At 45.3% G+C, this 21437-nt stretch overlaps 1 protein-coding gene across 1 annotated transcript in view; it reads left to right on the top strand.

The window, feature by feature from the left end:
- LOC110537169 (reticulon-4 receptor) overlaps window positions 1-9628 on the top strand; it is a 47559-nt gene extending 37931 nt beyond the window's left edge. The window contains exon 2 of the mRNA XM_021623006.2: window positions 7140-9628. Coding sequence (XP_021478681.1) covers window positions 7140-8530 — 1391 coding nt within the window. The 3' untranslated portion in view covers window positions 8531-9628. The remainder of the gene's footprint in view (window positions 1-7139) is intronic.
- The last annotated feature ends 11809 nt before the right edge of the window (window positions 9629-21437 follow it).

Genomic DNA, 21437 nt, shown 5'->3' with positions numbered 1-21437 from the left:
CATAGCCCGTCTGTAAATAGCTCATCCAACTACCTCATCCTCATACTGTTATTTATTTTGCTCCTTTGCACCCCAATATCTCTACTTGCACACTCATCTTCTGCACATCTGTCACTTCAGTGTTTAATTGCTATATTGTAATTATTTCTCCACTATGGCCTATTTATTGCCTTACCTCCCTTTTCCTACCTCATTTGCACATGCTGTATATAAGTTTTTCTATTGTATTATTGACTGTATGTTTGTTTATTCCATGTGTAACTCTGTGTTGTTGTTTGTGTCACACTGCTTTGCTTTATCTTGGCCAGGTCGCAGTTGTAAATGAGAACTTGTTCTCAACTAGCCTGGTTAAATGAAGGTGAAATAAAGTTTTTTTTAAATAAAAAAAATGTAAAAAATGCCTCCATGTTGCCAGTCTGACTGTCATGTATTGTCATGTTTTGTGTTTCTGTCCTTTCCCTTCACCCTGTCTCCCTCTGCTGGTCGTTGTTAGGTTACCTTTTCTCCCCCTCTTTCCCCCAGCTGTGCCTTGTCTCCTCCTAACTACCCATTCACCCCGTTTCCCACCTGTTCCCTTTTTCCCTCTGATTAGGTCCCTATATCTCTCTCTGTTTTTGTTCCTGTCCTTGTCGGATTCTTGTTTGTTGTGTTTCATGCCTGAACCAGACTATCGTCATGTTTGCTGTAACCTTGTCCTGTCCTGTCGGAATCTGCCGGTCTATCTGAGCCTACCTATGTTTGGTTATTAAAGAAGCTCTGTTTAAGTTAATTCGCTTTTGGGTCCTCATTCACTCACCGTAACAGAAGAATCCGACCAAGAATGGACCCAGCGACTTCGGATCCTCTCCACTCAGCCGTCGAGATCCAGGGAGCGATGCTAGGCAGACACGAGCAGGAATTGTCTGCTGCTCGACATGCCGTTGAGACCCTGGCCACCCAAGTCTCCAACCTCACAGAACAGGTTCACCATCTCCGCCTCGATCCACCGGCCACTTCCAGGGCTTTCGAATCTCCGGAGCCCAGAATCAATAACCCGCCGTGTTACTCTGGGGAGCCCACTGAATGCCGCTCGTTCCTCACCCAGTGTGATATTGTGTTTTCTCTCCAGCCCAACACTTACTCCAAGAGCACTGCTCGTGTCGCCTACGTCATATCTCTCCTTATTGGACGGGCTCGTGAGTGGGGCACGGCAATCTGGGAGGCAAGGGCTGAGTGTACTAACCAGTATCAGGACTTTAAGGAGGAGATGATACGGGTTTTTGATCGATCTGTTTTTGGGGAGGAGGCTTCCAGGGCCCTGTCTTCCCTATGTCAAGGCAATCGATCCATAACAGACTACTCTATTGAGTTTCGCACTCTTGCTGCCTCCAGTGGCTGGAACGAGCCGGCTTTGCTCGCTCGTCTTCTGGAGGGTCTCCGCGCAGAGGTAAAGGATGAGATTCTCTCCCGGGAGGTTCCTTCCAGCGTGGATTCCTTGATTGAACTCGCTATTCGCATTGAGCGACGGGTTGATCTTCGTCACCGAGCTCGTGGAAAGGAGCTCGCGTTCTCCGTTGCCCCCCTCTCCGCATCACTACCATCTTCCTCTGCCGGCTCGGGAGCTGAGCCTATGCAGCTGGGAGGTATCCGCATCTCGACTAAGGAGAGGGAACGGAGAATCACCAACCGCCTCTGTCTCTATTGCGGTTCTGCTGGTCATTTTGTCACTTCATGTCCAGTAAAAGCCAGAGCTCATCAGTAAGCGGAGGGCTACTGGTGAGCGCTACTACTCCTGTCTCTCCTTCAAGATCCTGCACTACCTTGTCGGTCCATCTACGCTGGACCGGTTCGTCAGCTTCCTGCAGTGCCTTAATAGACTCTGGGGCGGAGGGCTGTTTTATGGACGAGACCTGGGCTCGGGAACATGACATTCCTCTCAGACAGTTAAGGGAGTCCACGGCCTTGTTCGCCCTGGATGGTAGTCCTCTCCCCAGGATTCAGCGTGAGACGCTACCTTTAACCCTCACTGTTTCTGGTAATCATAGCGAAACCATTTCTTTTTTGATTTTTCGTTCACCTTTTACACCTGTTGTTTTGGGCCATCCCTGGCTAGTTTGTCATAATCCTTCCATTAATTGGTCTAGTAATTCTATCCTCTCCTGGAACGTCTCTTGTCATGTGAAATGTTTAATGTCTGCTATCCCTCCTGTTTCCTCTGTCTCTTCTTCACAGGAGGAGCCTGGTGATTTGACAGGGGTGCCGGAGGAATATCACGATCTGCGCACGGTGTTCAGTCGGTCCAGGGCCACCTCTCTTCCTCCACACCGGTCGTATGATTGTAGTATTGATCTCCTTCCGGGAACCACTCCCCCCCGGGGTAGACTATACTCTCTGTCGGCTCCCGAACGTAAGGCTCTCGAGGATTATTTGTCTGTAGCTCTTGACGCCGGTACCATAGTCCCCTCCTCCTCTCCCGCCGGAGCGGGGGTTTTTTTTGTCAAGAAGAAGGACGGGTCTCTGCGCCCCTGCATAGATTATCGAGGGCTGAATGACATAACAGTTAAGAATCGTTATCCGCTTCCTCTTATGTCCTCAGCCTTCGAGATCCTGCAGGGAGCCAGGTTTTTCACTAAGTTGGACCTTCGTAACGCTTACCATCTCGTGCGCATCAGGGAGGGGGACGAGTGGAAGACGGCGTTTAACACTCCGTTAGGGCACTTTGAATACCGGGTTCTTCCTTTCGGCCTCGCTAACGCTCCAGCTGTCTTTCAGGCATTAGTCAATGATGTCCTGAGAGACATGCTGAACATCTTTGTTTTCGTTTACCTTGACGATATCCTGATTTTTTTCACCGTCACTCCAGATTCATGTTCAGCACGTTCGACGTGTCCTCCAGCGCCTTTTAGAGAATTGTCTTTTTGTGAAGGCTGAGAAGTGCACTTTTCATGCCTCCTCCGTCACATTTCTCGGTTCTGTTATTTCCGCTGAAGGCATTAAGATGGATCCCGCTAAGGTCCAGGCTGTCATTGATTGGCCCGTCCCTAAGTCACGCGTCGAGCTGCAGCGCTTTCTCGGCTTCGCGAACTTCTATCGTCGTTTCATCCGTAATTTCGGTCAGGTGGCAGCTCCTCTCACAGCCCTTACTTCTGTCAAGACGTGCTTTAAGTGGTCCGTTTCCGCCCAGGGAGCTTTTGATCTCCTCAAGAATCGTTTTACATCCGCTCCTATCCTTGTTACACCTGACGTCTCTAGACAGTTCGTGGTCGAGGTTGACGCGTCAGAGGTGGGCGTGGGAGCCATTCTTTCTCAGCGCTCCCTCTCTGACGACAAGGTCCACCCTTGCGCGTATTTTTCTCATCGCCTGTCGCCGTCGGAACGTAATTATGATGTGGGAAACCGCGAACTGCTCGCCATCCGGTTAGCCCTAGGCGAATGGCGACAGTGGTTGGAGGGGGCGACCGTTCCTTTTGTCGTTTGGACTGACCATAGGAACCTTGAGTACATCCGTTCTGCCAAACGACTTAATGCGCGTCAGGCGCGTTGGGCGCTGTTTTTCGCTCGTTTCGAGTTCGTGATTTCTTATCGTCCGGGCTCTAAGAACACCAAGCCTGATGCTTTATCTCGTCTCTTCAGTTCTTCAGTAGCCTCCACTGACCCCGAGGGGATTCTCCCTGAGGGGCGTGTTGTCGGGTTGACTGTCTGGGGAATTGAGAGGCAGGTAAAGCAAGCGCTTACTCACACTCCGTCGCCGCGCGCTTGTCCTAGGAACCTTCTTTTCGTTCCCGTTCCTACTCGTCTGGCCGTTCTTCAGTGGGCTCACTCTGCCAAGTTAGCCGGCCACCCTGGCGTTCGGGGTACGCTTGCTTCCATTCGCCAGCGTTTTTGGTGGCCCACCCGGGAGCATGACACGCGTCGTTTCGTGGCTGCTTGTTCGGTCTGCGCGCAGACTAAGTCCGGTAACTCCCCTCCTGCCGGCCGTCTCAGGCCGCTTCCCATTCCCTCTCGACCGTGGTCTCACATCGCCTTAGATTTTGTCACCGGACTGCCTTCGTCAGCGGGGAAGACTGTTATTCTTACGGTTGTCGATAGGTTCTCTAAGGCGGCTCATTTCATTCCCCTTGCTAAGCTTCCTTCTGCTAAAGAGACGGCACAAATCATCATCGAGAATGTTTTCAGAATTCATGGCCTTCCGTCAGACGTCGTTTCGGACAGAGGTCCGCAATTCACGTCTCAATTTTGGAGGGAGTTTTGCCGTTTGATTGGGGCTTCCGTCAGTCTCTCTTCCGGCTTTCACCCCCAGTCTAACGGTCAAGCAGAACGGGCCAATCAGACTATTGGTCGCATCTTACGCAGTCTTTCTTTTCGCAACCCTGCGTCTTGGTCAGAACAGCTCCCCTGGGCAGAATACGCCCACAACTCGCTTCCTTCGTCTGCGACCGGGCTATCTCCTTTTCAGAGTAGCCTCGGGTACCAGCCTCCGCTGTTCTCATCTCAGTTCGCCGAGTCCAGCGTCCCCTCCGCTCAGGCTTTTGTCCAACGTTGCGAGCGCACCTGGAAGAGGGTCAGGTCTGCACTTTGCCGTTATAGGACGCAGACTGTGAGGGCTGCTAATAAGCGTAGAACTAAGAGTCCTAGATATTGTCGCGGTCAGAGAGTTTGGCTCTCCACTCAGAACCTTCCCCTTAAGACGGCTTCTCGCAAGTTGACCCCGCGGTTCATTGGTCCGTTCCGTATTTCTCGGGTCATTAATCCTGTCGCAGTTCGACTTCTTCTTCCGCGATACCTTCGTCGCGTCCACCCGGTCTTCCATGTCTCCTGTATTAAGCCCGTTCTTCGCGCCCCCGCTCGTCTTCCCCCCCCCCCCCCCCCATCCTTGTCGAGGGCGCACCCATCTACAGGGTCCGCAGGATTTTGGACATGCGTCCTCGGGGCCGTGGTCACCAGTACCTCGTTGATTGGGAGGGGTACGGTCCTGAGGAGAGGAGTTGGGTTCCCTCTCGGGACGTGCTGGACCGTGCGCTGATCGAGGATTTCCTCCGTTGCCGCCAGGTTTCCTCCTCGAGTGCGCCAGGAGGCGCTCGGTGAGTGGGGGGGTACTGTCATGTATTGTCATGTTTTGTGTTTCTGTCCTTTCCCTTCACCCTGTCTCCCTCTGCTGGTCGTTGTTAGGTTACCTTTTCTCCCCCTCTTTCCCCCAGCTGTGCCTTGTCTCCTCCTAACTACCCATTCACCCCGTTTCCCACCTGTTCCCTTTTTCCCTCTGATTAGGTCCCTATATCTCTCTCTGTTTTTGTTCCTGTCCTTGTCGGATTCTTGTTTGTTGTGTTTCATGCCTGAACCAGACTATCGTCATGTTTGCTGTAACCTTGTCCTGTCCTGTCGGAATCTGCCGGTCTATCTGAGCCTACCTATGTTTGGTTATTAAAGAAGCTCTGTTTAAGTTAATTCGCTTTTGGGTCCTCATTCACTCACCGTAACACTGACAGCCTTCGCAAATCTCACACATTTTAAATTGATTCAAGGTATTTATTAAAATCATATTACATTTCTCTTATTTTCTTCTAATAAACTAATAAATTACAATGAACATCAATTGGCAAAAACCTGTAGTCCATATGATATTTTGGTGAGGTGGCATAGTCCTGCAATATAAGACTTTTCAGCACACAGTTTGTTTATGTTTTTTATGGATATTATGTTTAAGAAAACATATCTGTTTTATCAAATTGAGTTGTCCTTTACTATAAGAGTAAAGTATAGTAACTGTAGGAGGAAAGTGCATTCTGCACTGGACACGAGTTCTACTGTAGGCACTCATGTGATGTCAGTACTGATGTGAGAGCCCTATGCCAACTTTCCTTTCTCCACCCCATCACTCCATCACTACCATTGAAGCAAGAAAATCCACTCTGAGATCTCTAGCACAGGCCAAGTGGCAATTCCCAGCTATCCTCAAATGTGATTTGCTCTGTTAGGCTGGAGCAATTTTTCTCAACCCACTAATGTTTTGTTAATTTGTCAAATAGTCCACCCCCCCCCACACTCCTGCATTCTCTCCCTACATCCCCCCCTTCTCTCGCTCCCCTCTGTCTCTTTCCCTATCTCTCTGGCATGTGCTTCCAGAACAGGAATCAAAATGAAGTGGTCAAAAGCTACCAAATTTGGTGTGTATTCAGCCGCTATCCACTTTATATGGTATGCTTTACTCATACAGGGAAATGTGGATTTTTATGTGAATTGACTGAGTGAGTACATCATGTGTGCATTATATCCATTTCACTTAATAAATGTTGTTTTCTATAGTAAATAAAAACTAAATTTGAAGACATCATAAGGGGATTATATAGTAGTAAAACAGAGGAAGAGACTGTGATACTGTAGTAGTTGGAGAGCTGAACAGAGATGAAATGTTGAGGCACAGTCAGTGAAAACTAAACCAGGATCTTCTGCTCTGATTAGACTTGCAAAACTGATTCCTTCTAAGGATTGTAAATATCGCCATTTTATAGAGGGTGTTGTGTTCTGCTGCTTCATTCAACAAAATCCCAAAACGTAAAGCTCTAAAGAGCACTACATTTGTAAAATCATGAATTCCATGCTTCTACTATTGTTGTGTTTTATTTTCCATTGTTTAAATATATTCTAGCTTTAATAGGTAAATTCAAACTTTATAAATGTACTGTGAGGTAGTTTAAGAGACTGTTTAAATATTCTACAGTATGTGTTAGATCAGCTTTCCCAAACTTGGTCCTGGGGCCCCCCCTGGGTGCACTACACAGGCGATTCAAATAATCAACCAGGGCTGAGTTTGGGAAACCCTATGCTAGAACAAAGACATACAATATGATTTTAAACATAACCCTAACCTTAACCCTAGCCTTAACCACACTGTTAACTCTAATGCCTAACCCGAACCTTAAATTAGAAACAAAGAACACATTTTTTGGGTTCATACATTTTTACAATATAGCCAATTTTAACTTTGCACCTGGCCTACCTTAAAGGAAATTGCTCAGTTCTGCCTCAAGGACAAGACTCTATTCATGTTGTATGATTTAGAGCAGACTGGGTGTTTGGAAGTTAACACAAATGCTTTTCTTCTAAATCCAGCAGAACACCAACATATTCTCATTACCCACTTGTTTATTCCTCTTTTGCAGTTGGCGAACTCTACTTTCTGGTCCTTTGGCTTCAGTCAGTGCCTCGGATGGAAGGTTGGGTGGAGGGCTGCCCAGCGCCATGCATATGCCACAGCGAGCCACGACCCACCTTGGCCTGCCAACAGCAGGGCCTCTACTCCATCCCCACAGAGATCCCCATCCACAGCCAGCGCATCTTCCTCCAGAACAACAAGCTTACCGTGGTCCGCTCCACCAGCTTCAGCCCCTGCAGAAACCTCACCGTACTCTGGCTCTACTCCAACAACATCAGCCACATCGAGGCTGGTGCCTTCTACGGCCTAGAGAGGCTGGAGGAGCTGGACATAGGGGACAATGACCTGAGGATCATCAGCCCCACTGCTTTCCGAGGCCTGTCTAGACTGCACACCCTGCACCTGCACAGCTGTGGCTTGTCTGTGCTGCCTGTAGGCGTTTTCAGGGGACTATTTTCCCTGCAGCACCTCTATCTCCAGGACAACAACTTACAGACTCTCCATGACGATACTTTTCTGGACCTGGCCAACCTGACCTACCTGTTCCTCCACAACAACAAGATAAAGACTGTGACGGATCACATGCTGCGAGGCTTGGTGAGCTTGGACCGCTTGCTGCTGCATCAGAATCGAGTGACCTTCGTCCAGCGCAATTCTTTTCATGACCTACGCAAGCTGACCACTTTGTTTCTGTTCTTCAATAATCTAACAGTGCTGACAGGGGAGACCATGGACCCACTGGTGTCCCTCCAGTACCTGCGTCTGAATGGGAATCAGTGGATCTGTGACTGCCGGGCCAGGACCCTGTGGGACTGGTTTAAGGGATTTAAAGGGTCTAGCTCAGAGCTTGAGTGCCATGTTCCGGCCAGACTGTCCGGAAAAGACCTGAAACAGCTAAAGATCCCTGACCTGGAAGGTTGCTATGACAGCTCTGACCATACTTGGATTAGCGTGTTCAGTTCCAAGACACGATCTGGAAAACTCACCACGGAGAGTCCACTTAGGGCTGGTATTCCCAGGTGCTGCCTCTCAGATAAAGACAAGTCATCCATCATCTCCAGCAAGGGTCTCCCAGATCCCTCCTCCTACAACAGCAGACAAATCACCAACAATCCTCTGAAGGAGAAAGAGAACATCTCCAAAACTAAGCTGTTGGAAGCTGACCCCAACAAACCCCAGAACAAACAGAGTTTGAACGATGGGCCAGTGGGAACATTATCTAACAACCTGGACCAGTCCTCAGAGCATCTAAGCCCCTCCAATGACCCTGAAAAGAAGAAAAGGTGTGCAAAGGAGAACATGTCAGACCCTCTGTGTCTCAAGTCCCACGGATCTACAATTGGAGCATGGAGGCTTGTCTTTCTGCCTGTGTTTTGGCTATCCTTAGACTTCTGTTAGAAGTTACAATAACAGAGGGAAAATATGGGCCAGTGTAAGGCCAGTGCAGGAGGCCCTGCTAAGTGCCAAGGGTGGGAAAGGGGAACAGAACTTTCATTCAAGTAACTTCCAAAATAATGGAAACACTTGACTAAATGAGGGATACAAAGTATTCTGAAAGCAGGGGCTTTCACGCAGGTGTGGTTCCTGATTTAATTAGGCACTTAACATCCCGTCATGCTCAAAGGCTCTGCATGATCAATCTGCCATCTGCAGTGGCCGTACAGCATTTAGTGTGATATGGCCTCACCAGAAGTCAGGGCATTGATATTTTTTGCACTTTGCGGTGCAGAGCAGAGCTGTTGTGAAGGAAATTGTCAAGGAAGTAAGTTTGTATTTATATAGGACCTCTCACCCCCAGCTACTGTCAACCAATCATCTTAATGCAGAGCTATACGGAGAATTACAGAGCGCACAGCGATGCTGTACAGAGCTCAATTTGATCTTCGCAAGCCTTCCTCATTTATGGAGCAAGCATAAATTGGCCTTTAGAGTCATCTTTAAAATGACTGGGCAGGCCTTTATTTTGGCAAATAATTTGGCTACCATGGCTATGCCCCCATAGGATGGCAATGCCCCCATCCATAGGACATGAGTGGTCAATGAATGGTTTGTTGAACATGAAAATTATGTAAACCATATGCCATGGCAGTCTCAGTCACCAGATCTCAACCCATTTGAACACTTATGGTAGATTCAACATAACACCAAATTATGGAATTTCTCATGGAATGGTTGCATCCCTCCAATAGAGTTCCAGACACTATAATATATTCCAAGGTGCAATGAAGCTGTTCTGGATTGTGGTGCCCCAACACCCTATTAAGACACGTTATGTCCGTGTTTCCTTTATTTTGTCAGTTACATGTAGATCTGATGATATGAATTTGAAAAAAGAATTGGAAGAGCTAAAAAAAAGACAAATCAACAAATGGATGCCTTTCTACAGTATGTCCATTCCAAATGTATATATGTAATGGATTTGTTCCCAGGTGATACTGTATGTTCTGCCCAGATATAAAGCACTTACTCTGGGAGGCCCTATCCTCTCTAGGTTTACTCTGCTTGAAACAGCACAAGCTGTTTAAAACTAAGAATGTTTTGAGGTTTCCTTCATGACAACCCCAAAGATGTGATAGATCGTATTCCTCCATTTATTTTTGTTAATCTTTTTTTAGAGTGGAACATTGATTTAAATGCTATTTTTATGTTTATAAGTGTAAACGTAAGACAAATACTTAATGTTTCTTGTCACGCTGTGGTTATGGGTAGCATTCTCAAAAGAGTACTGTCTATTTGTTCACTGAAGTTGCTGTGTACTATAGATATGCATTTTATTTTACTTGTGTAAAAGTATAAATATATTGCAAATAAAGTATTCTTTTTCTTACATTCGTTATGCTATTTATTCAAGCAAATAGAGAAATGTATAGTCACCAGCTTGCTTTGTATGAGTAGGAAATATAGCCTCCTACTGTGGGCTCCTGAGTGGGGCAGCGGTATAAGGCACTGCATCTCAGTTTTAGAGGCGTCACTGCAGCCTGGTTCGAATCCAGGCTGTATCACAACTGGACGCGTTCGGGAGTCCCATTGGGCGGCGCACAATTGGCCCAGCGGTGTAGGCCGTCATTGTAAATAAGAATTTGTACTGAACTGACTTGCCTAGTTAAATAAAGGTTAAAAAAATATATTGATTATCAAGTCTACACAGGGGACAGACAACATTGCAGGTGGTGATTGTCTTGTCTCTGGCAGCTTTGTAACATAACATAATAACACTTGCTGAGAGCAAACCACTAATTTTTCTTGATCACGATGGAATGCGTAAATACAAGATCTAATTATGTCAAAACCCATGAGCGAGACCTGCTGGAAACACGATGACACAGACATAAATCAATGTGGGGTCGCTGATGCACCGGTCAATTCAAGGTCAATCGGAGGGATATTGACAACTTATTAAGTTTAATGATGCATATCTGATTTCATAGAAGGGTATGACTGACTCCATTAATTTAAATGGACTTTCAAATTCATATTTTTAGTCCAATTGTTGCTGGATTTCAAACCAATTTAATCGCACCACTCCCAGTAGTATTAGCCAATATAACAGCAATAACATGATACTTAGTACAGAAAATCTGAATAATGTAACATATTATAGCAATAGTTCACTTCAATACCTTACAGTGAAGATTCTTATTATATTGTTTTAATGAAGGAATTCATTCAGATTTTATCCAGAGCAATTAGAGTTAAGTGTCACGCCCTGACCATAGAGAGCTTTTATTCTCTATGTTGGTTAGGTCGGGGTGTGATTTAAGAGTGGGTTATCTAGGTGAATTATATCTCTATGTCGGCCTAGTATGGTTTCCAATCAGAGGCAGCTGTTTATCGTTGTCTCTGATTGGGGATCATATTTAGGTAGCCATTTTCCCATTGTGCTTTGTGGGTTCTTGTATAGTTGCCTGTGAGCAGAAGCTGTAGGAACTGTAAACTGGGCGCTATCTATTTTCCCTTGCCATAGACAATACAGAGAACTGGCGGAGGGATTTTTTTCTTTTTTTTTGTGAACAGTTTTCCTTGGGGTTTTGCCTGCTACACGCGTTCTTTTATAGTCACAGACATGATTTAACCAGTTTTAGAAACTTCAGAGTGTTTCTATCCACACATACTAATCATATGCATATACTATATTCCTGGCATGAGTAGCAGGACGTTGAAATTTTGCGCGATTTTTAACAAAAAGTTGAAAAAATTCACCCGATCTTTAAGAGGGTTAAAGTTTTCTATTCCAAAATAAAGGATGTAAACATGCCACACTGCATCTTGGTCCACTCCTTATAATGATTGTGACAGAAGATCCCACCACAAACGGACCAAGCAGCGTGGCCAGGAGGAGAAGACATCCTGGACTTGGGAGGAGATAATGGCAGGAGACGAAAGCCTTCCATGGAAGCAGATGCAGGAGGATCAACGGCGACTCAGAAGTTCACGACCACAACGGAAGCCTCAGAGGCAGCCCATAAAACATTTTTTTTGGGGGGGGGGTACACGGGTTGGTCGGCGAATCTGAGAGCGAAGAGGAATATTGGGATAGACTGAGTGAGGAGTATTGTGAGATAGTTGAGGGGAGTAATGAGGTAGAGTGGATGTTTTGAGTGTCTGGAGAAAGACAGTCGCCGTGAGGAGCATGGGACCATGGCACCATGTTTTGCGGAGATACACAATGTGTCTCCAGTGCGTATCCACAGCCCGGTGTGTTCTGTGCCAGCTCCTCGCACTTGCCGTGCGAAAGTGAGCATCCAGCCAGGATGGGTTGTGCCGGCTCAGCGCTCCTGGTCTCCAGTACGCATCCTCGGTCCAGGATATCCCGTACCGGCTCTACGCACTGTGTCGCCAGTGCGCCTTCACAGCCCAGTGAATCCTGTGCCAGCGCCCCGCACTTGCCTGGCTAAAGTGAGCATCCAGCCTGGACGCGTTGTGCCAGCTCTACGCTCCAGACCTCCAGTGCGCCTCCACGGCCCAGTATATCCTGCGCCGGCCATACGTACTGTGTCTCTAGTGCGCCTCTACAGTCCAGTACGTCCTGTGCTTCCTCCCCGCACTCGCCCTGAGGTGCGTGTCATCAGCCCGGTGCCACCTGTACAGGTCCCACGCATCAGGCCTCAATTGCGCCTCCATAGTCCAGTACGTCCTGTGCCTCCTCCCCGCACTCGCCCTGAAGGGCATGCCATCAGCCCGGTGCCACCTGTATCTTACCCATGCATCAGGCCTCTAGTGCGCCTCCACATTCCAGAGCTTCTGGTGACAGTTCCCAGTCCGGAGCTTCTGGCGACAGTTCCCAGTCCGGCGACGGTCTGCGTTCCGGAGCGTCCGGCGACAGTCTGCGTTCCGGAGCGTCCGACGACGGTCTGCGTTCCGGAGCGTCCGACGACGGTCTGCGTTCCGGAGCGTCCGGCGACGGTCTGCGTTCCGGAGCGTCCGGCGACGGTCTGCGTTCCGGAGCGTCCGGCGACGGTCTGCGGTCCGGAGCCTCTGACGACGACGAAGGGGGGGGGGGTACTGTCACGCCCTGACCATAGGAGCCTCTGGCCATTGTGCTTTGTGGGATCTTGTCGATGTATAGTTAGTTGCCTGTGAGCATTATAGTAGCTTCACGTTTCGTTTGTTCGTTTTGTTGTTTAAAGTTTTCTATTCCAAAATAAAGGATGGAAACATACCACGCTGTATCTTGGTCCACTCCTTATAACGATCGTGACATTAAGTGCCTTGTTCAAGGGTACAGACAGCAACCAGCAACATTTTGGTTATTGACTCAAGACTGTCAACCGCTAGGCTACCTGCCACCCCATAATTCATTTTAGTCTTCTGACTTCTGACAGTTTCTGTGCTGCATTAAACCTTTGAGAACACAGCTACATTATATGCTTTAGGCATCTGCCAGCACATAGCAAAAAGAGGCAGTAATGTGATGGTAAATGTACCTCTTGCATATGGTTCCTTTCCAAATAGTATCATCTAAGATATCATTGTCATCATTACTATTACATTCAGAGGAATATAGTATTTTAGATACCTTCACACATTTCTTGGCATAATGTACAGTGGGTTAAACAGATTAACAAAAAAAATGCAGGATATTTTGCAGCCAATATATTTTTCTTAAGGCAAGTCAATCATACAAACTCAATGAAGGTTAACTTTCTAATAGGAATGAGTTCAGGTGGGTCTTCGCGCTTCAATAAACAAAGGAAAGGAGGGCTGCTCAACAACCATGACAATAATTATGAGAATGGCTTACCAAGAGAAACTTCCAAAAGGACTAATTCAAAGCAAAAAGGAGTTTGAGCACTGCTAACTTTAATCCACTGTACAGGATGCGAACAGAAGTACTGACGTTTCGACGTCAAGCTGACGTCTTCCGGAGTGACCTGACCATTGCACTTAGCTCCTATTTATAGCCTACTGGCTTATCGAGACACAACACTTGTATTTTTTTTAAATGATAATATGTTTCAAGGTAAATGGCAGGTTACAGCACAAAATAATTACATAAATAGTGTGTCTCGTTAATCAACAGGCCATGTAAAAATATACATTGGTGATATTCTGTGAATCCGGATTCATAGACACCCAAATATCACCCATGTACAGTATATTTTGACATGGCCTATTGACTAACGAGACACACTATTTTACCTTGAAACATATTATCATTCTACTTGTTTTACATTGTTGTTTCACAATGGGCTATTAGGCTATAAATAGGAGTTAAGTGCAATGATCAGGTCACTGAGGAAGACGTCAGTTTGACGTCGAAACGCCAGTCATCTGTTCTCATCCTGTACAGTGAAATAAAGTGAGCAAAATAAATCACTCTGCCTTTTTTTAAACGGGTGTTCCAACTCAATCTTGTCTCATCGCTGCAACTCCCCAACCGGCTCGGAAGGAGAAGGTTGAGTCATGAGTCCTCCTAAACATGACCCGCCAAACTGAACTTCTTAACACCTGCCCGCTTAATCCAGAAGCCAGCCGCACCAATGTGTCGGAAGAAACACCGTTCAACTGACTGCCGGGGTCAGCCTACAGGCGCCCAGCCCGCAACAAGGAGTCGCTAGAGCACGATGAGCCAAGTAAAGCCCCCGGCCAAAACCTCCCCCAAGGTGCTGGACCAATTGTGCACCGCCCTATGGGACTCCCGACCACGGACAGTTGTGATACAGCCCGAGATCGAACCTGGGTCTGTAGTGATGACTCTAGACCACTGCGCCACTCAGGGGGTCCACTCCAACTAATTTTTACTTCTAATTAGTCCTTTTGGAAGTTGTTCTTGGTAAGCCATTCTCATTTCTAATAGGAATATTTAATCAATTAAATATTTAACCTTAAAAATAAATTGAGATGATATTCACTAGACCACAGACACCTGTTTTTGAGTAAAATAGTTGTTAACGGTTTCAACATATACTTGCAATTATGCATATAATGAACACTAGTAATTGTGTCTCAATTTTTCGAAATAGATCCCATTTGTATACCATAAAGCAATTTTAGGAACACATGAATCATTCAGGAACACAAACATTTTCAGGAACGATACTGTAAAGGTCTACGGAAACATTACAGGACCAATAATAGACACATGATTTTATTTGCATTACTCATTACTCAGAACACTTTTTATGGATATCTTTAAGAAATGGCTTTCTTCTTGCCACTCTTCCATAAAGGCCAGATTTGTGCAATATACGACTGATTGTTGTCCTATGGACAGAGTCTCCCACCTCAGCTGTAGATCTCTGCAGGTCATCCAGAGTGATCATGGGCCTCTTGGATGCATCTCTGATCAGTCTTCTCCTTGTATGAGCTGAAAGTTTAGAGGGACGGCCAGGTCTTGGTAGATTTGCAGTAGTCTGATACTCCTTCCATTTCAATTTTATCACTTGCACAGTGCTCCTTGGGATGTTTAAAGCTTGGGAAATCTTTTTGTATCCAAATCCTGCTTTAAACTTCTTCACAACAGTATCTCGGACCTGCCTGGTGTGTTCCTTGTTCTTCATGATGCTCTCTGCGCTTTTAACGGACCTCTGAGACTATCACAGTGCAGGTGCATTTATACGGAGACTTGATTACACACAGGTGGATTGAACTTCTGGAGAGAGTTTGCTGCACTGAAAGTAAAGGGGCTGAATAATTTTGCATGCTCAATTTTTCCGTTTTTGATTTGTTAAAAAAGTTTGAAATATCCAATAAATGTCGTTCCACTTCATGATTCTGTCCCACTTGTTGTTGATTCTTCACAAAAAAATACAGTTTTATATCTTTATGTTTGAAGCCTGAAATGTGGCAAAAGGTCGCAAAGTTCAAGGGGGCCGAATACTTTCGCAAGGCACTGTAAGTAAGAAATTAAATCCCTATTCGAATAGCTCCAGAAATACAAAGCACAAGTAAATCCCAAGTGCATTTTAGCTGCATTATTCTTTACCATGGCTTTAGCTATAACAACTGTACTGCAATGGCTCAAATAATAATAATTGAACCCCCGTTTATATATGTTGTAAATAAAAGTCATCTGATCATTTAAAATGCTTTTCATTGAGGTCAATACAGTACCTCACAAAAAATATTTTATCTACTGTTATTGCTGTTTATCACGCCCTGGTCTTAGTATTTTGGTCAGGGTGTGACATGGGTTATTTATGTGGTGTGTTTTGTCTTGTTTTTTTTTGTAGGTTACGGGATTGTGGTGTAGTATAGTTGTCTAGAAAAGTCTATGGTTGCCTGGAGTGGTTCTCATTCAGAGGCAGGTGTTTATCGTTGTCTCTGATTGGGAACTATATTTAGGCAGCCATATTCTTTGAGTGTTTCGAGGGTGATTGTTCCTGTCTCTGTGTTTGTTTGCACCAAATAGGGCTGTTTTGGTTTTTCACGTTACGTTTAGTGGTTTTTGTATTGTTCGTTATTATCTTTATTAAAGATGTATCGAGATAACCACGCTGCATTTTGGTCCTCCTCTCTTCCGACGGAAGAAAACCTTAACACTGTTAGTACATTTACAATGTTCTTAAGGTGTGTAATGACATTTAAAAAGACTGATCAACAAGAGGTCTGACCCCTTTATGGACAATGTCCTCACTGCAGAGCATGGCTGATGTAGTTGAATGTCCCAGCCTAGCCCACCAATCATTGCCATTAGTCAAACCTGAACATTAAAGCTGGAATCCTTAATGGTGAAACCACCACATCCATTCCATCTTTAAATAATATTATTTTTCATGGATATAATCATTCACTTCCTGTTTGGATGACATGAATATGGCCTGGCACTGCAGCAAGTGTCATACATATCCAGCTACTGTTAATTGAAATGTATCACCAAGGGCAACACATTCTTCATCCATCTTTAATTCATTCATCGTTACTGTAGGACACTTGGTCTGAAATGATGTAGGCCATATGAAATATTGATCATATTGTCCACTGTGGTTGTTGAAAACGCATTAGTGTACCGCAAATAATTATTACAATAATGAGTTAGATGGTATCATTTGTCAATCATTTCTCTCTTCTGGAGTCTAATTTGCATAGAAGAAAGAAACCGCGGTGAGTAGGCATATGTACTGTACAGTCTAAGAACCTTTGTGAAACCGAAGTGTATCTACAGTTAGGGCCTGATGGCCATGTCGTCAGATGTTCTGTTCAAACAAGAGCTTTTCAACAATCAACATTACCTATTCTTTTTACCTACCTGCTGCTAGACTTCTTTGAATAACGCACTTGATTCGTTTTGTTGTTGTTGATATAACACAGTAGATAAACTTCTAACACGAATGGCTTGTCACAATCTCACACTCATTCAATATTCAGAACATGAAACCTTCCAGAAGTTATCCTGTCTCTCTAAGAGAGCCGATTTGTGCCTAGTCTGTTACGTGTTAGTACTACCACTCCAACTTTTCAAGCTGAGGGACTTTTCTCTCTCGTGTCTCGTACCGAGTTGAATGGTTTAATGGAATAAAGTGACACGATTAGTCCTGCTCCATAGAGGATTGCTATTTAAACCTGGCTCCTGCCCCATCCATTAATAGGGAGGTCAGTTAAGAACAAATTATTATTTTCAATGACAGCCTAGGAACAGTGGGTTAACTGACTTTTCAGGGGGAGAACAACATATTTTTGCCTTGTCAGCTCAGGGATTCGATCTTGCAACCTTCCAGTTACTAGTCCAACGCTCTAACCACTAGGCTACCTGCCACCCCATCCACCCATCCAACTCAATTACTCTCTCTTTGTTATGCTCTGTAAGGACAAGGTTATTACAGTGAACACTTTTAATATAGAAAACATTTTAATCATTTGTTTTAAAGTTAGCAGAAACGACATATCACTTCGTATCTAGCAAGATACACAGTGGGGTCCGACATTATTGACACCCTTGATAAAGATGACCAACAATGGCTGTATAAAATAATTCACATACTGAGCTACATTATATGCAAAATGGGGGAAATTATATTTGATAATGTTTTTACCATTACCAATAACAGGGGAGGTTAGCATATCTTGGGGGTATGACCCTTGAGTCTCTAACTTTCCTCACTAATTCACAATTCATTCAGGGTTACCTGTAATCATGGTATGATCTACATTAAAGGGATACTTCAAGATTTTGGCAATAAGGCTTTTTATTTACTTCCCCACAGTCAGATTAATTTGTGGATACCATTTATATGTCTGTGTCCAGTATGAAGGAAGTTAGTAGTCTTGCGAGCCAATGATAACTAGCGTTAGCACAATGACTGGAAGGCTATGGGTAACGCTAGTTGCACCAGTTAGCAACTTCCACCCAAATAAAAATAGTACATTGACAAAACCAAAACAAATCTGCCTTTTCAGGCTCTAGGGCCTGAGAGGGTGGTGCGGCTTGTGACAATACTCCATGCAACTCCTCCACCAAGAAATCTTTCAGTCCCAGGAAACGCTCCGATGCATATCCACAATGATTTCTATTTTTCTGGACATTCTCTCCACCTGGGCAGTGCCATTAATCACCATAGCTACAAAATCCACCTTCTTAACCTTTAAAATATCTGTGTTCTGCTGGTGAAAGGCAACCCCCTGCTGCTTGCATTGAAAGCCAATCCACCACCATGGACTCTTCAGGAGCACCATTCAAACCCTAACCCCTTTTAACAGCCGCTGCATATGAAATGCTTTGGACAGCTCTGACTTTGGCCATCTCATTCTCTTTCACCCCTGTTAGGCATTCCAAAGACGTGGCTCCATTTTTCCCACCACAATTGCAACATGTCACATTTTCATCACTTTTAAAACACATTACATTATCTTTTCAACAACTTGGACATCTCTGCTTCTCCCTTCTGCAAACACTTGAAACATGTTCAAAAGCTTTACAGTGACCACACTGCATTTGTCTTGGGATAAATCCTCTGACTCTGCAGTTTATATACCCCAACTGCACTTGAGTAGGTAGAGACTCAAAAGAACAGATAGACTCTAAACTTCGTTATCATTCACCACACGATTCAGCCGACGTGCATTAATCAAATAATTTTAATCTCTTCAACAACAACTTCCCACTAGACGCCAGATATTACCCCCTTGAGGGGTGCCCCATTCCAAGGAGACACACACGACAGGTCAAATGTCTAAAATCAGATGAGAAGCAGAAGTACAACAAAATCAGAACAAGCCAGCCTCTCGTGATCCTCACAGCCTTCCCTTTACCCAGCACTCTCTCAAACGGATTCTTCAAGATTGGTAATCCGATCAGATGCTCCTCGTTAACAAACCATACTCCTAGATGATACGAAGGGACCTTCTCAGCACTGTCCACTACTTTGCTCCGTTTTCCATTCTTTTGGATAATATTCAAATTCTCCTTAATTCTACTGCCATTCAATTCACAATCCACTTCAACGTCCGCATTCGCCAACTTTTCAATGCAGCGTAGCTGCCGGAAGTGAGCTGATAACTCCTTTTTGTATGGTACACATGGCTCGTTAAGCTCATCAGGCTCAGGTGTGGTAGCTCCCAGGTCTGCTGGTTGCCATGGTGACCAACAAGGGGTTCTATGATTAAAAAATTAAGAAGCCACAGAGAAGAAAAAGCAAACTAAAAGAACTGCAAAGCAAGGACTCAGAATATGTAGTGGGGCATTTCAGACGTCCCCAGTGTCTGCATTACAGGTGGACATTGGGGATATGCATTGCAGATTAGGACACAGCAGCTGACAATTAATTGCGACCTAGCCAAGATGCGACCTGGCCAACTGCGACCCAAACAACAACACAAAGTTACACATTGAATAAACAAACATACAGTCAATAACACAATAGAAAAAGTCTATATACAGTGTGTGCAAATGAGGTAAGATAAGGGAGGGATAAGGCAATAAATAGGCCAGTGTGGCAAAATAATTACAATATAGCAATTAAACACTGGAGTGATAGATGTGCAGAAGATGAGTGTACAAGTAGAGATACTGGAGTGCAAAGGAGCAAAATAAATTTGAAAAATAACAGTATGGGGATGAGGTAGTTGGATGGGCTATTTACAGATGGGCTATGTACAGGTGCAGTGATTTGTGAGCTGCTAGTGAGGGAGATATGAGTCTCCAGCGTCAGTGATTTTTGCAGTTCGTTCCAGTCATTGGCAGCAGAGAACTGGAAGGAAAGGCAGCCAAAGGGGGAATTGGCTTTCGGGGTGACCAGTGAAATATACCTGCTGGAGCGTGTGCTACGGGTGGGTGCTGCTATGGTGACCAGTGAGCTGAGATAAGGCGGGGCTTTACCTAGCAAAAACATATAGATTACCTGGAGCCAGTGGGTTTGGAAACGAATATGAAGCGAGGGCCAGCCAATGAGCGCATACAGGTCGCAGTGGTGGGTAGTATGTGGGGCTTTGGTGACAAAACAGATGGTACTGTGATAGACTGCATCCAATTTGCTGAGTAAAGTGTTGGAGGCTATTTTGTAAATGACATCACCGAAGTCAAGGATCGGTAGGATAGTCAGTTATATGAGGGTATGTTTGGCAGCATGAGCAAAGGATGCTTTGTTGTGAAATAGGAAGCCGATTCTAGATTTAATTTTGGATTGAAGATGCTTACTGCGAGTCTGGAAGGAGAGTTTACAGTCTAACCAGACACCTAGGTATTTGTAGTTGTCCACATATTCTAAGTCAGAACCGTCCAGAGTAGAGATGCTGGACGGGTGGGCAGGTGTGGACAGCGATCAGTTGAAGAGCATGCATTTAGTTTTACTTGCATTTAAGAGCAGTTGGAGGCCACGGAAGGAGAGTTGTATGGCATTGAAGCTTGTCTAGAGGTTAGTTAACACAGTGTCCTGAGAAGGGCCAGAAGTATACAGAATGGTGTCGTCTGCATAGAGGTGGATCAGAGAATCACCAGCAGCAAGAGTGACATCATTGATGTATACAGAGAAAAGAGTCGGCCCGAGGATGGAACCCAGTGGCTCCCCCATAGAGACTGCCAGAGGTCCGGACAACATGCCCTCCATGTTGGAGAGACCACGGAAAGATAGGAAGGTGGTTGATCCATCTGATTTGTTTAATAGTCTGGATACTGTATATCAGGATTTTGTGTACATTTACACAGGTGGTTCAAAAGATCCACGGACAGGACGTACTGTGTCAACATTTGTAGTGCGGGAATGTGGGGTGGCAGTCAGGAAACGTATTACAGATCCCCTGGCTGTATATATGCAGTGGGTGGAAGAAGTCAAGCCAGACAGAGTAGTTATTTGCTTTGACCTATGTGTAGTGTTGATGAGTCTGCAGTCCTTTAGCTCACGTAGCAGACAAGACCTGCTGTATGAGGTACTACAAACCCATGGCAGGCTTAGACAGATGGGAATACAGACAAGGTTTACTTGGGTCCTAGCCCATGTGGGGGTGGAGGGAAACGAGGCAGCTGATGTACTGGCTAAACAAGCACTTAGAAGTGGGGATGTTGATGTTGTAGTTTTTGCTATCAGCAAGGCAGAAGCAAAAAGCCTGATATGGACAGTGGTGGTGCAGAGATGGCAGGAGCAGTGGAATAGAGATACTATGAGCAGGCGTCTATTCCAAGTACAGAGGAAAGTTGGGAGGGGAGGACGGCAGGAAGAGACAGAAGAGAGGAGGATATTTTCTACAAGACTAAGGGTGGGACACAGCCGGTTGAATAAGACTTTAAATGTCAAAGGAAAGCATCCAACAAGAAAGTGTGAGTTTTGCCAGGAAACAGAGAGAGTGGAGCATGTACTGCTACTGTGTGGGCAGTATGAGGGGGGAAAGATAGAGGCTGAAATCCAGTATAAGTGAGAAGGGGATACAGGAAATG

This window comes from Oncorhynchus mykiss, chromosome 12 (genome assembly GCF_013265735.2).
Source record: "Oncorhynchus mykiss isolate Arlee chromosome 12, USDA_OmykA_1.1, whole genome shotgun sequence".
Taxonomy (NCBI): Eukaryota; Metazoa; Chordata; class Actinopteri; order Salmoniformes; family Salmonidae; genus Oncorhynchus; species Oncorhynchus mykiss.
The sequence above is the reverse complement of the archived record's forward strand: the minus strand, read 5'-3'. Positions and strand labels throughout refer to the sequence as shown.